Source organism: Spinacia oleracea, chromosome 3 (assembly GCF_020520425.1).
Source record: "Spinacia oleracea cultivar Varoflay chromosome 3, BTI_SOV_V1, whole genome shotgun sequence".
Lineage (NCBI taxonomy): Eukaryota > Viridiplantae > Streptophyta > Magnoliopsida > Caryophyllales > Amaranthaceae > Spinacia > Spinacia oleracea.
Window position 1 is genome coordinate 32,975,336 of NC_079489.1, and position 15,117 is coordinate 32,990,452.

The 15,117-nt window shown below is 36.2% G+C and overlaps 3 protein-coding genes across 4 annotated transcripts; 1 reads left to right on the plus strand and 2 right to left on the minus strand.

Moving 5' to 3' along the window:
* Positions 1–2,363: 2,363 nt before the first annotated feature.
* On the minus strand, positions 2,364–4,556 carry LOC110804155 (uncharacterized). The gene has a single exon (XM_022009722.2). It carries the CDS (start codon positions 4,554–4,556, stop codon positions 2,364–2,366), a length of 2,193 nt encoding a protein of 730 aa, XP_021865414.2.
* A 1,374-nt stretch (positions 4,557–5,930) lies between these two features.
* On the minus strand, positions 5,931–8,513 carry LOC110804156 (uncharacterized). Of its 2 annotated transcripts, XR_008930296.1 has the most exons (4): positions 8,175–8,513; positions 7,157–7,359; positions 6,414–7,075; positions 5,933–6,302 (listed from the first exon to the last, which is right to left on the minus strand). XR_008930296.1 is itself a non-coding variant. In XM_022009723.2 (3 exons), the coding sequence occupies exons 1-3, from the start codon at positions 8,506–8,508 to the stop codon at positions 6,515–6,517; spliced, it is 1,098 nt and encodes a 365-aa protein (XP_021865415.1). In that variant the 5' UTR covers positions 8,509–8,513; the 3' UTR covers positions 5,931–6,514. The 2 variants fall into 2 exon arrangements, 1 of the variants encoding a protein (XP_021865415.1); XM_022009723.2 differs by having other exon boundaries at positions 5,931–7,075.
* Positions 8,514–8,783: 270 nt separating this feature from the next.
* On the plus strand, positions 8,784–12,503 carry LOC110804157 (uncharacterized). The gene is made up of 4 exons (XM_022009725.2): positions 8,784–8,991; positions 9,710–10,644; positions 10,747–11,556; positions 11,659–12,503. Exons 2-4 carry the CDS (start codon positions 9,711–9,713, stop codon positions 12,279–12,281), a joined length of 2,367 nt encoding a protein of 788 aa, XP_021865417.2. The 5' UTR covers positions 8,784–8,991; position 9,710; the 3' UTR covers positions 12,282–12,503.
* Positions 12,504–15,117: the final 2,614 nt, after the last annotated feature.

Genomic DNA, 15,117 nt, shown 5'->3' on the forward strand with positions numbered 1-15,117 from the left:
AGAGGATCCAAAACCATAGTTCTTATATTAGGATAAGAAATATAAATAATCGTTGAACTTAACATAATTATATCATTTTGTTTTTGGATAAGTTATATACTACGTATCTTGTAAGAGTATTATTATAGCATATAGATTCATGAGATCACATTGATTTGATTAACTAATGTGTAAATAGAAAGAATAATTATTTAATGTAAACAAATAATTTATAAGGATTAATAATTGATTTGCTAGAATATTTACATATATTCTCTATATTTACATATATTCTATTAATTGATTATTTATATTATATATTTAATTATTTATTATATTAAAAGAGAGGCGAATCAATGAGTGACATTTGTCATCACCACATTGATTTCCTCTCTTTTAGTATAATATATAGAAGATGTTTATGAATCCCAACCATATAGAGCGGTCAATTTTCAACCTGAACTGTTGAACCCGCTGAGTTAATTCGATTGTTAAGAAATCGAACCGTTAATAAATCCTAAGATGGAACGCGATACCCGACCCGAACCCGAACCGTCTTGAAAATATTAACCCGATTAAAGATCCGATACCCGTTAACAAACAGTCATGCGGCAATCCGAACCGTTTCTACCCGAACCGAATGGACCCGAAAACCGTTAATGACCCGATTTATTTAAATCCGAACCGTTTCAACCCGGAAAAAACATGTCTACCACCCGAACTGTTTCAATCCGGACCGTTTACAACCCCAACTGTTTCAACCGGACCGTTTATTACCCAAATTGTTTCAACCCGAACCGTTTATAACCTGTAACTCGTTTATAACCCGTTTAATTCAAACCGTTTATCACCCGTCTCCCCCGAACTACATGATAACCGTAACACGTTTTATTTGATCCAAATTAAAAGTTGTACTATGGACTAGAACGTATTATTTTATTAGTCTTGTACTATTTTATTGACTCATATTCAACGGAGTAATCGATTACTAAACTAAATTGATCTAATTCAATACGTTATAATTTTATTATAAGTTAGAACCAAAGAACTAATCGAAAAACTATGCTGTTTTAACAGAATCGACTTGATTCATTAACAATTGAACTTGTTTGTCTCATTTCGTTATTGAACATGTTAGTGTCATTGTTGTTTAAACCAATATGAATATATGATAAACCTGTATGATATTTCAGTAGGAACACTGCAGGGGGGGGGGGGTGAATTGTTTGTAGGAACTTGGGGTGTTCCTTGCGAAATTAAAACGTTAAAGGAACAGTGATAAAATAAATACCAAGAATATGAAAACCGAGGAAACTTCTTGACACTAATTAAGAAGGAAAATCTCAAACTCTTTTATATTATTGTAATCCCTCGAATACATTACACTCAATAACCCGAGTTCCTCACAGCAATCCCCGTTGATTATTGTGCTGCTCTTTTCACACTCTCTCACTGACTTAACTCTAAGTCACTTTAAGGATCACTCAACCCTTACACTCAAAACTCAAGGATCACTCAATCCTTGTACCTCACAACTCAAGGATCACTCGATTCTTAACCCCACAATTACAACTCAAATTATGAAAATTGTAGTAATTAAAAAAGCTTATGTATAATAAAGGAACTTGAGGAACACGCTCTTTTATAAATTGACTTTTATGAAAACTCTTAAGTTTTGTAGAAATATTGTACGTTGTGAGTTGTGATTTGAGAAAAGAAAACACTTCTCCTTTTATAGAGGAGCTTCCCTAGGTTAGTTTTCCATGTTCCCCTCAATTGCCACTAACAGTCACTGGTAGCAGTGACGTGCACGTAACTTGAGAGAAACAAGGAGACTTCATCAAATCACTTTTAAAACGTTTAATTTAGAGAAAATAGTGAAAGCAGATTTAGGAAAAAGTAAAACATTTTTCTTGGAAAGCAAAGGAATTCTGAAACAGAATTCAACATTGATTTTATTAAAATCGTTTTACCAAACGGGCCGTAAAGGCTTGAACAATTCCCTAATGATGAACATACGTCACATACCGACCCTGATCTCGATGTTCGGGCTAATGTAAGTTGACAGAGGAACCAAAGCAAACAAGTAATTTCAGAAAAATACTCCATTAGATTACTGGACATTGCAATATACTCTAGTAAAGCTTTAGATTTATACACAAAGAAGTTGAGCACTTGAGCCAAGCCCGAATACAGTGAATACTTGGTCATAAATGGAGAAGATATCAGCCACAAATGTGAATAAAAGAATGACATAAGTTAAATAAAACTTAACAAGAAGTTTGATTCAACAATTCGGCTTTAAGAGGCTTGTTAATGTTATACGGAGTAGTACGTACTAGTTAGTTTAGCTAAGTAACGCGTCTACACGAATGATAGTATTGTTATATGCCCTTTGTCTTGGAGGCTTGGACCCGTAACTTAGCAGCTTGTATCCTAGAAACAAGTCTCTCAAGTTTACTAATCCTAGCTTCAACTTCAGAATCATCATTGTTGTCATGATCGATAATCACAGGATCATCAATTGAACCGCTCACTAACTTGACATTTACACACTTATTGCCATGTTCATCGTCCGTTAGAGTTTTCAGTGAGCTAGCAGCAGCTTCATTATCAAGTTCAACCCTCTGTGTAATATGAGTTGGAATTGCTTCATCAATAATATAAAGGCTATCTCTAGGACTGGTTGTGCCTTTGCTGTAAGATGGGGTGGTTCCAGTCTGCATCATAGCGGCACCATTGACACTTTTGTTAACACAATTCTCCCTGCATTTTCCCACTTGTTCCATTACAGTATCCATTCCCCTAACACCCTTCTCAATATCAATCTCAAAACCTGGATCATGATTGTCAACATGGCTTTTGTTGAGACTAATCTTCTTATCATTGCAAGATGCACTAGTTCCAGTAATCGCCTCAGCAACACTATGCAAGTTACTCGAATCAAAATTCTTGGACTCCGCTTCCTTTAGACAATGAGATGCCAATATACACTCAGAAGAAGCTAAACAACTAGGAGCCTCCATGCTAATAACATGATTCGCTTTCGCCTCAACACAAAGAGCAGAACAAGGAGTCACAGGGACATTGCTTGCAGGAGATGAACAAACCACATTTAATTTCGTGGACATTTTGCCTCTTGCTTCCCCTGCACAACTTGTCAGAATCCTCTGTCGTTTGTAGGTCGAAACAATATTGTAACCTGGACATGATGCTGTCATAAACCAATCAAAATATTGAACAGTGACATCCCCCTTGAACAATCTGGGAGACAGATATAACTCCACACCATTAAGAGGTACATCATAGCTACTCCAAGCAAGCTCTTCACTGTCATTTGATCTAGGAATAAAACTCGGAATATCTTGATCGAATCCAAATTGCATCCCTATTCTTTGTGGGAGGTACTGCTCTGTACAATCAAAACCAACCAACTCACATGCTCTCAAGCATTTTGCAAATGACAACAACTCCTCCCCTACCCCGGAATCTATTAAGACTGACATCTCTTCATCACAATAGAACTCCGGGAACTTCCAATTTTCCACAGATAAAGCATAGGGTCTCCACAAAAAGCTCACACCAAGAGACTCAAAATCAACCCAGGCTAACTTATTTTTTAACTTGGATAAGTTTTGCCAACGAGCTAACCTTGGCTCACCATGAAAGAGAGCAATAGGCTTCGGACCCAATGTAGGGAACCTCTCCCAAGCCCAAACCTGAACTAATTGGAAAAGTGCCCAAAGAACAAGTTTGCTTTTATCATTTTGCACAAACCCTAAAGTTTTTTCTTTTAACAAACTCAAATCTCTATAAATTGAAGCTAAAACAGCAGGAGCAAGTGCAATTCTAGTACCTCTAGCAAGAGCAATAGCAATAGGGAAAACATAGGGCGAAATTTGACAGAAATACTTTGTCGAAAACACGTACCTTGACAACCATAATACAAGGAATGCAATATGCTCCAATTCACCCCCAAAATCCATGAAATAATCCATCCACTCGTTCTGCTTGATTTGGTACCAACTACTCTTTCTATCTCGAGGGAAAACACTAACCAATGTATTCTCAATTTCCTCAATCTCTCTGCTTTGAAATGGGGTTTTAACACACTCACCCAAAACAGAAAACCCACCTAAAATCATAACATCTTCCAAAGTAATACTACATTCACCCCAAGAAAATACAAAAGTGTTAGTTTTAGGACACCAATTACGAGCTAATCCAAAGATAAGCTCATTATCTCTCATTAAATTGTAAGTAGAAGCCCTGATTGCATCAAAGATGCCAACTTTTTTCCAAGTAGATTCATGGGTTTGTTGCAAATTGGTAACCCATAAGTCCCAATTCATCTGGGGTGTTAGCCTTCCTTTGAAATGAACCTTAATTTTGGGGAGATTTTTGTTGGGTTTAGAGGATAGAGAAAAAGAAGGGGGTTTTGGAAAGGGTTGATTTCTGGGGTTTAGAGTTGGTTTAAGGAAATGGGAGTTTCTTAATGTTGGAGTTTGATTATGATTATTACTATTTAGGGAAATCATTAGCTCTTCTCTCTCCTCAATTAGGGAATGGTCTTTCATTGGTGGGTGTAGTGAGCTTTTCTCCTCTGATTTTTCTCTCTGAAAGGAACACTGGTGTTGGAGTATGAGCAATTGCCAATTGATAAGTCTGAATATTACAGTGGCTTAAAAATCTTTTGTTCAGATTAGCATTTATTGACAACAACCAATGGTGTCGGAGTAGTACAGGAAATAAATTATTTTCACAAAAATGGAAGAAGAGAAAGAGTAAAGCACTTACTGGCAGTTTTGGCGTGCCATATCAACTGTGAGAACCCGTAGTTTGTTGTGATTCACAAGGATCACAATTGATAAGGTATTTCCAAATTAGTTTGTGCTATTTAAGTAATATGTAAGCTTTTTTTAACAAAACTAAATAAAAGTGTATTGTGAACAAAAATGCATTATCAACAAGTTTGGACCAGTATATTGTCTTTTGTTTTAATAATACTCCAATACAGTATTTTAGAGCCTAATAGATTTCGACTAATTTTGAATTTGAGTAAAGAAATGTCCAAATTATTATTTTTTGTGTGTAAATGAACCACAAGGGTAATACTTGGTACAAAATACTTCATAATAAATAGAGATGAGTAATCTGAGCATGTGACCTATATCATATGTATGGTTCCCAGCCTAGTGCATTATTGGTTGGACATGCCAAATTGTGGGTACTTATTAACAAGTGCTGTTGTATAGGGTAGTTATTAAGATCCCTTAAAATATAAAGGCATTGTAATACAGAGTAATTAATTGTACTACATTTTTAGCAGGCTAGCTAAGATTGGAAGTAGTAGTAAATGTGCTAGTGAGAACAAGCAACTCAAAGTGATGAATTTGCAAAATCGAAGACGTGCGCGCAAGATATGAAGGAAGCCAAAGCTAGAGTGGTGAGCAAGCTAAACATGTGTAATGGAAGCAAGTGTTAAGAGGGCATGTATGCTCAGGAAGAATCACCAGCAGAAAATCACGAAACGAAACATTTGGCAGAAAATGTTAAGGGGGCATGTAGGGATGAGACTCTGCTTGGCCCTGAGGCCTGAAATGAAAAATTTATCCACTTGTTAACGATGAACTACCTTAAACAGCTAACCAAGGTGCAGATATAAATCATTCGAGATCATGATAATTGGTCTTAACACTTAAGTCTGAAGCTACTATCAGTACGCTCGAGAGAACGGTTACCTCTCTCAAAAGTCAAAACCGATAATTGGTCTGCAAACCAGCGTGTTACAGAGTACCAGACTACCAGTTAGCAAAATTGATTCAAAACCCACAATTGGTTGATCATCTTTGTTTATTTATTTATTTTAAATGGAACTCCAGTAAATATGAAATATGGGTCTGGCAGGGTCTCTGGTTAAACCACTCTGAAGTTTTGTTTCTCATAGGCTATAGTCCTTGTAGGTTATTGATCACAGTGATTTGTGCATAAAGCAGATGTATATCATTACACTGATGCAGATGCTGCTTACATACTGCAGCAATAATGACATCAGTACTTGTTATCAGTTATCAGTGTATATCATGAATACTACTCCACTTCAATTGCGTTAAAGTGGAAAACCAAGCATTAAGAATGACATCAGTACTTGTTATCAGTTTCATTTGTAATTGCTCAACAGAACATCAAAACTATAGATGAGGTTTCACACCTCAAGTAAAAATACATCTTACAGCATAAGAAAATTGTGCTTTCACCTTCTATGACCACATTGATCTTGCTTAGTACAGTATTTCTTAACATCATATACTATTTTTTTATACCTGCAATGTTGATCACCTCATAGTTAAGGAAATAATTTATGAGATTTTGAATTGAAATACGAAAAGTTAAAAGTCAGGTTAGAAATTCTTGAAGAACCTCACCACACTTACCGTCCTTACTTTGGTCACAGGTCAGTTGATTCCCAAAAGCTTAACACCAAACACTTGGATATACCGCAAAATCCTACCTTTAACTTGCTTTGGAACTTAACTTAATTGTTCGCATCCTGAAAAGTGAAAACAACACACTCAAGCTTTTTTATCCTACAGTCAAGTTCAGTACCAAACACTTCAAAAGGGTCAAATTTGAAATTTTCCTTTTCATCATCGATAATCACAGGATTATCAAGTGAACCATTCCCCGATGAAGCTAAATACGCAGGAGCTTTCTTGATATTATGCTTTATCCTCCCATCTAAATCATGTGATGCTGCATCTGTCACTTCATAATTCATATGGATTTGAGATGGCATTTTATCTCCACCACTTCCGCTCATTGTCTCCATCTCCACTACTGCACATTTATTAGCCTGAGTAGCCTCTGGGACTTCCTTAGCCAACAGTGTGTTAGGACTCTCATCAGCATCGAACAATAGCTTTGCACAGCATGAGCTCTGCCCACCATCATCAATCAATGATAAAGCAGGACTTTTCTGAAGTTGTGACACCTTCTCTGACGCATCATCCTCCTTCGAATTTCCTCCTGACAATGAAGGGTGCCCGAGATAACCACATTCATGTGACGGTTGGGATTGGATACATGGGCCTAACCCCTGCACATACAAACAAAGTCATACCAACATTCTACACTTCAATCCTACGTACTTGTCGTATATGAAGGAAAATAAACTAACCTCCTCAGCAAATGAAGTTAGGCCATCCGTATCCCTAGACTCCCGAGGGTTTCTTTGGTGGTGTGGATAATATATGAAGAAGTACGAGATGAATTGTACAAGGTTCGTACATATGGAGACAGTGTGATGGCCGGGGATCATCATATTATATGACCTGTCCGGTTGTCTATGATAGTCTGAATTTCTGGTGAACCAATGTTCGTCTGGAACATAAAGTTCAGGTATTAATTAGAACCTGTAGTTCTAAATTTTTCATGTTCAAACTTCAAAGGTATTTTGAGACTTGAGAGTCTAGTTCCAACTTTCCTAGCTGAAGATGATGAGGCAATCAACTAAAACCATATATAACAACTGCTATGAATTCTATCATTGTTTACGTTTTTTGTAATATGTCTCAGAACCTGAACATGAAATAATATTCTGTCAGCTTCATTGAACATGAACACTACAATGAATGTTAATCTTGCTAATGAGTTATGTTAAGTTGTTCTAAGAGAAAACGAATAACTGAATGACCTCAGCAGATTGCTGTACTTGCATTCCACAAGGCCGCTAATAATGGCAAACAATAGCTACAACATATCAGGGATCAAGATATTCTCAAGGAAAATGTTTCACATCTTTTCTGCTTAGTTAGTTGCTATGAGGCTTGAGGAAAAAGAAAGAAAAATAATGCATCTTACAACAATATCAACGAAGCCAGAGATGGTCCAAGCATAAAGTATTTAATAGGTTCATTTACAATTAGAAGCTAATTACAGAAGCACAACAAATTATACATATTATGAGTAATTAGACCCCATTCATTACAAAAATCAGTTTAATTTGTTGAATCTAATCCATTTTTCCTCTTTCGGATAAACATCACAGTCCACAGTCCATCTAATATGCTACTTGACTGAATTTTGAAACTTAGCTGATTTGAGAGCAGAAACTGTCCTTTCAATCCTTTCAAGCCTTTTCATCCTGGTTTCTAACTCAATACCTAGTTCTTTTAAAGGGTTTGGTCTATCATTACCTTCCTCCCTATCTTCATCAATACTGACTATTAAACCGGCATCAGCTGAATTGTTGAATGGCTTGATGTATGTACTTTGATTGGCTGCTTCAGCTAATGAGTCATTCTGTAAATTCTTGCTTGCTTCATCCGTGTCCAACTTGCTCTTACACACCTCAAATTCCCTGCCTTCCTCTACAGAATTGTGCTCACTTTTTCCAGATATTATCAAATCTACTACACTTACTTGCTTATTCTTAGGCACATTGGAAGGATTTTGAACTTCAATTTCCTGAAAAGATGGGGGATTTTCATTTGGTATTTCTATTTTACTGCCAGCCGAAGCTAAAACCATAGCCTCGTTAGAGGGGGAGGAAGAATAAAGAGGAACTCTGGATACTTGATCAGCTTCTCCTAGTTCATGACCACGCGGAGACAATGCTGTCCTCCCACAAAAGCGCAGCCTGAATCGCGCCGGACAAAGGGAGCGTAGCGTTATACAGGGTGCGCGCGCCTTCGGCGTTTTTTACCGAAGCGCGCTTTTTTAGAAGCGCACGCTTCTTGTATGTGTGGCGCAGGAAATTAAAAGATGCTGTTTGACTTGAATAATTGATCACGTGATTCTCACGTGACCAATTTTAATTGGCTGCTCACTGAAAATAACGGGCAGAATTTAATTTTGGAGAGAGAAAATTATTTTCTTCACATTTCAAAAAAAATTGGGGGTTTTTCTCCAAAACCCTAGCTGCCGATTTTGGAGACCTACCTTGCTAGTTGCTGCTGCCGGATTTCCTCCAGCCACCGTCTCGCCGTCTCGCCGGAGGATCCCAACCTCCAGGTACGTTTGATTTTTATTTCAATTTCAATTTCTCCTTTTTAATTTTCTATCTTCTACTCTGTTCTTCACTTCTTCTCTATCTTCTTTCTTTTTTTCGATTTCTTCTTTTTATCGATTCTTCTTCTCTGATAGTCTGATCTCTGTTCTTCTCCATCTTTTTTTTTATTTTTTATTTCTTAGATATGTGTTCTTGACGGTTTCTGGGCTTGAACAGTTTGTGGGTGTTTTAAGGGGTTTGCTTTTATCTCTGTTTGAGGGGTTTATATAGTTGAGGAGTTATGGATTTCTGCCTTTTTATATTTACTTTCGTATTGATTTTTTTACTCTGCTTTTTTATATTATTATGTTAGCTTTTTAATTCTGCCCCCACATGTTGCTTTTTTTTTTTTTTTTTTTTAAATTATAGCAGTACTGCAGTAGTGGGACTACTTGATTGATGATAGTGATCCATGACCAATTTAATAATAATTTTACTAAAATTATTAATAATTGTTTAGGCCCCATCAAAATTCCCATTTAATGGGGATGCGCATGTAATGGCATGTATGCAACCAGCCAAAAAATCTACTCTTTTTTATTGTGCTTTTTTAATTCTGTTACTTGTTTTTAAAGAATAAAAGCAGTAGCTTTTTGCTCTGTTTATTTTTCTCTGCTTAATGCTTTTTTTTTTGCTCTGTTTTCTTTTCAATTGGTTTTAATTCATGCCTTTTAATATTAGGATGGCTACTAATGAGGGGGGTTCAAGCATACCTTCCTTAGACACCGTGGATCCGGCAAGAAAGTATGGTAAACCGGAACCTACTAATAAGACCAATTGGCATTGTAGCTTTTGTGGTAAAGTGACAAAAGGAGGGGCTCTACGAATGAAGCAACATTTGGTAGGAGGTTTTAGAAATGTGACCAAGTGTCCTACTTGTCCCGAGCATGTGAGGGAGGAAGTGAAACTTTTTATGATCAAGAAAGCACAAGCTAAAATTGATAGTCAAATGATGCCAAGGGTTAGCCAATTTGATCATGATGATGATGATGAGGAAGAACAAGATTGTGAAATCATGAATTCAAAAAGTAGCCAACAACTACGCAAAAAACCAAAAGTCAAGGGTCCTATGGATTTCTTTGTCACTACTCATTCCGAAAATGTCTTGAAAGGTAGAAAAGATAGAAAAGATATCTTTGGTGCTTGTGAGAAGCAATTGAGAGACAAGACTTGTAAAGCGATTGCAAAGTGGTTTTTTGATGCGGGGATACCGTTTTATGCGGCTACTTATGATAGTTTCAAAGGCATGCTTGATGCCGTTGCACAATATGGCATGGGATTCAAGCCACCAAGCATGCATGAGCTAAGAGTTCCTCTCCTCAAGAGTGAAGTAGAGGAGATTGATAAACTAAAGGAAGAGCACAAGAAAGAGTGGGCAACAAAAGGTTGTTCAATTATGTCCGATGGATGGCGTGATTCGATTGCCTCAAAAGACATTGTGAACTTTCTTGTCAACTCTCCAAAAGGCTCTTTCTTCATAAAATCCATGGATGTTTCCAATGTTGTGAAAGATGCGGATTTGTTGTTTCATATGCTTGATGATATGGTAGAGGAAGTTGGAGAACAAAATGTAATCCAAGTGGTGACGGATAACGCATCCAATTATGTTAAGGCCGGTAAGAGATATAGATCTTCTTCTTAATTTATATGTTATATTTTATTTCCTTTTATTTGAAACTAATTAACTAAATGCCTTTTATTTTGTTATAAATTTGTAGGAAGATTGTTGGAGGCTAAAAGACAACATCTTTATTGGACTCCTTGCGCCGCACATTGTTTGGACTTGATGTTGGAAGATATTGGGAAAATTCCTAAGGTCAAGAATGCTTTGAAGAAATGTATCTTCATGAATGGTTATATATATAATCATATATCTCTTGTGAAATTGATGAGGAAATTCACAAATCAAAGGAATTTGCATAGGCCGGCGGTTACAAGATTTGCTACATCTTTCATTACTCTTGCTCAATTTCATAAGCAAAAGAGTAACTTGAGGAAGATGGTTACTTCTCAAGAGTGGAATACCTCTAAGTGGTCAAAGGATGTGGGAGGAAGGAAAATAGCAACATACTTTTTGCAAGACACTTTTTGGAGAAATGTCTTATATGCTCTTAAGTTGACCGGTCCACTAGTTAAGGTGCTTAGAATTGTTGATGGAGAGAAAAAGCCTCCTATGGGATATATTTATGAAGCTATGGATAGGGCTAAGGAGACTATATCTAAGAGTTTTGGAATGAAAGAGGAGGAATACAAAGAAGCTTTTGAGTTCATTGATAAAAGATGGAATTGTCAACTTCATCGACCTTTGCATGCGGCCGGTTATTATCTAAACCCCGAGATCCATTATGATAATGTTGAAAATGTCGAATGTGAAGAAGTGATGTTGGGTTTGTATGATTGTATTGGAAGGATAGTTCCGGATGTTGAAACTCAAGAGAAGATTCTTTTGGAATTGGATTCATTTAAGAATGCCACCGGTCTCTTTGGTCATTATATGGCTATAAGACAAAGAAAGACCAAATCCCCAGGTAATAACTAACTAACTACCTTAAGTTTATAAAACTTTAAGTATATCAATTGTTTTATGTTGAAATTAATTGATCACTAACTTAATTTTATTATTTTTGTAGCGGATTGGTGGTCTAGTTATGGATCTTCAACTCCCGACCTCAAGAATTTTGCCATAAAGGTTCTTAGCCTAACTTGTAGTGCTACGGGTTGTGAGAGAAATTGGGGTATTTTTCAACAACTTCACTCCAAAAAGAGGAATCGGTTGGCACAAAGTCGTTTGAATGACATGGTGTATGTGAAAGATAATCGAGCTTTAGAGCGCCGATATAAGAGAAAAGACACCATTGATCCCGTTCTTTTGAGAGAGATTGATGAGAGTAATGAGTGGTTACTTGGGAGAATGGAAGAGAATTCTTCGGATGATGAAGGTGATCTTGTATTTGAGGGTGATGACTTGACATGGGCTAGTGTTAGTAGAGCCGCCGGAGCCAATGATCCAATCTATGGCACTAGAGGAGCAACAAGGGTTGCTAGGGAGTCCATGCCATCCTCATCTAGAGTTGATAAAGGAAAAGGGCCGGCTACTACCTCCACTTCTAAATTTTCTCGTCGAGTTGAGATTGTGGATGATGATGAAGAGGACGAGGAAGAGGATATTGGTGAAGATGGAGATTATCTAGATGATGAGGATGAGTATGATGCTATCGATGATGATGAAGATTATGATGATGATGAGCTCTAGGAGCATAGGGGCGACTATAAGCTTGAAAAACCGAGTTTGCTTTTCTTTTTTCCTTTTTCTAGTCTTTCTACTTACTTGCTTATGTTGGTTGTGACTTTTGTGAGCTTGTGACTTACTCTAAGCCTTTGGTTAGTACTTTAGACTCTTAGACGTATGCCGGTTTGATGTCTAGTAATGAATTATGCTTCCTTTTGTTAATTTATGCATTTATAATATAAGAAACATATTGTTTTAAGTACAAAATATGTTCTAGAAATGATTTTAAAGGTTTTTGGCACTTAAGGTGCGCTTCACCTACGAAAAGCCCGCGCTTTCGCTTTGCGCTTTGCGCTTTAGCTCCAGGGCCCTTGTGCGCTTCGGTGCGCTTCGCGCTTTTTAAAACTAAGGAAAGAACACACTTCGAACCATCATTTTGACAATCATCTGATATAAAATGATCAATTTTCTCTTTCAACATGCTCAAATCTCTATAAATCGAAGCTAAAACAGCATGACCTAAAGCAATCTTGGTGCCCTTAGTAAGACTAATTGCAATGGCAAACACATTAGGAGCAACAATATTGTACACATTTGTGGGAAAAACATACCTTGATAACCATAGAACAAGAAACGCAACATGCTCCAACTGACCACCTTTACCTTTGAAATACCTCATCCATCCCAATTGAGTCACAAGATTGTTACAATTATTCCTAATTTCATCACAACAATTGTTCAAATTAACTTCCATTTCATCAAAGTGTCTATTTATAGAAGGGGAAAGAACCAAAACACCCAAAACTGGAAACCCACCTAAAATCATAACATCCTCCAAACTAATGCTACATTCACCCCAAGGGAATACAAATGTGTTAGTTTCAGAACACCATTTCTCAGCTAAACTTATGATTAACGCATTATCCCTCTTAACCATGTAAGTCGATGCTGCGATTGCTTCAACGATCCCGACTTTCATCCAAATGCTGTGATAGGTTTGCTGTAATACCTCAACCCATGACTTCCATTCCACTTGTGGATTTGGGGTACCCTTAAAAAGCACCAATTTTGTGAGGTTTTGAATTATTTCAGGGTTTGAAGAGAGAGAAAGGGACGGGGGTTTAGAGAGAGGTGGTTGCTGTTTAGAGGGGTTTAACAAGGATTTAAGGAAATGGGCTTTTCTGGGTGTTGGAATTCCACCTGTTGGACGAATCATAAGCTCTTCTCTTTCAAAAATCATCATATTTTCTTCTACCTCTTGGTTCAGAGCCGTAGCCACTGATAGCTATTTTCTGGTTTGGTGCTTCCCAAATTATGAGATCAAACTTGATTTTGTTTGTCCAAATACTGCAAGTTTGGCGTGTTTTCAGAACATGCAATTTTCTTTTTCTTTTTTTTGAATAATGATGTCTAATGGAAATATTTGTGTGTTTTTAAGTAATTAAATCTAATACTTCTTCCGTTCCGGAAATATCGCATCATTTGTTTTTTACACTATTCACACTACGACTATGGCCATTTTTTGTGATTTGTACATAAGGAAATTTTAGTCCTGTGGGGTCATGTTTGATCCGTATCGATATACATTTTCTAAATAATAATTTTTTATAATTTTTACTTGCACACGATTTGAGATATTAAGAGTCAAAGTAATGGTTAGAGGAGTAAAAGTCAACCATGGTGCGATATTTCCGGAACGGAGGAAGTATATATATATATATATATATATATATATATATATATATATATATATATATATATATATATATATATATATATATATATATATATATATATATGCTCATGCTCAGCCAACCCAATTTACAAAGGATTTATGAACTCTGCCTCCACAATTCAAATTAGGAAGGAGGCATACTACTTCCTGCAAGAAAAGGTGGAGCCGTTTAGTGACCCTAGCTTTGCTGATCAGAGAATGTTCTTTTTTGAAAATGTATAATAATACACCATAGAGGAAGGCTCATGTGAGAACACCCCCTCTATGTGAGAACACAATCTTATGTGAGAATAAATCTGGCCTATGGATATTTTCTAATCTAACATCTCAAAATCAAGGGTTTAGTAATGGTATTTTTGTAAATTTATTGAACAATTACCCAGCCATTTTCCTCCTTCTTCACGCTCACTGCTTCTCTAAAATCTACAGACCTCTATTTTCTCTCTCTTCATTGTGCCGCCATTAGAGGCCTAGAGCTTCAATTAAGGTTTGAGTACACTTTACTTTTGGCCTAATAGGCGCGATTTCACCCCAGATTCTCAAATATATTCACCACATTTCCAGATTTCGTGAGTTTAAAGGTATTATTTCATTTTTGTTTAATTTTTCAATTTTTATTTTCAGGATTATATGTGATTAATTTTGTGATTTTAGAACGATTTTTTTGAATTTGATTCTATTTTGGAACAATTATGTGTACTTTGATTCAATTTCGTTCATAAATTTTTGTTTTTTTTATTTGAATTCGATCATATTTTGCTAAATCGTATTGAATCCGAACAATTGCGTTTTCAGGAATCGTTTTCTATTAACATATTAATCGTTTTCTTTTGCGTTTTCAGGAATCGTTTTCTATTAAAATGAACAAAATGAACAATTATCCAGAACATTAAACTATTAACATATTAATCATAAATCGTATTGAATCAGAACATTTAAAACAATTATGTGTACTATTAACATATCGATCAATTATTCAGGACTTCATCGAATATGTTTCTTCAAACAATACTCGATTTCAATATTTGTTGTGCAACTAGAATTGATGATTTTATTTGTTACATCTTTTTTTTTTTTTTACTTTTGAAGAATTATGTAATGATGTACTCTTTGTTATATCATTTT

Bases quoted from the DNA above. Each gene is read 5' to 3' on its own strand.
- LOC110804156 (XM_022009723.2), bottom strand. From the start codon at position 8,508: ATGGTTTTAGCTTCGGCTGGCAGTAAAATAGAAATACCAAATGAAAAT. The intron at 7,360-8,174 runs GTAATGATAGAC...TTTATGTTCCAG, and splicing joins TGATGAAGATAGGGAGGAAG to ACGAACATTGGTTCACCAGA. The intron at 7,076-7,156 runs GTTAGTTTATTT...TTGTATGTGCAG, and splicing joins TAACTTCATTTGCTGAGGAG to GGGTTAGGCCCATGTATCCA.
- LOC110804155 (XM_022009722.2), bottom strand. From the start codon at position 4,556: ATGAAAGACCATTCCCTAATTGAGGAGAGAGAAGAGCTAATGATTTCC.
- LOC110804157 (XM_022009725.2), top strand. From the start codon at position 9,711: ATGGCTACTAATGAGGGGGGTTCAAGCATACCTTCCTTAGACACCGTG. The intron at 10,645-10,746 runs GTAAGAGATATA...ATAAATTTGTAG, and splicing joins ATCCAATTATGTTAAGGCCG to GAAGATTGTTGGAGGCTAAA. The intron at 11,557-11,658 runs GTAATAACTAAC...TTATTTTTGTAG, and splicing joins AAGAAAGACCAAATCCCCAG to CGGATTGGTGGTCTAGTTAT.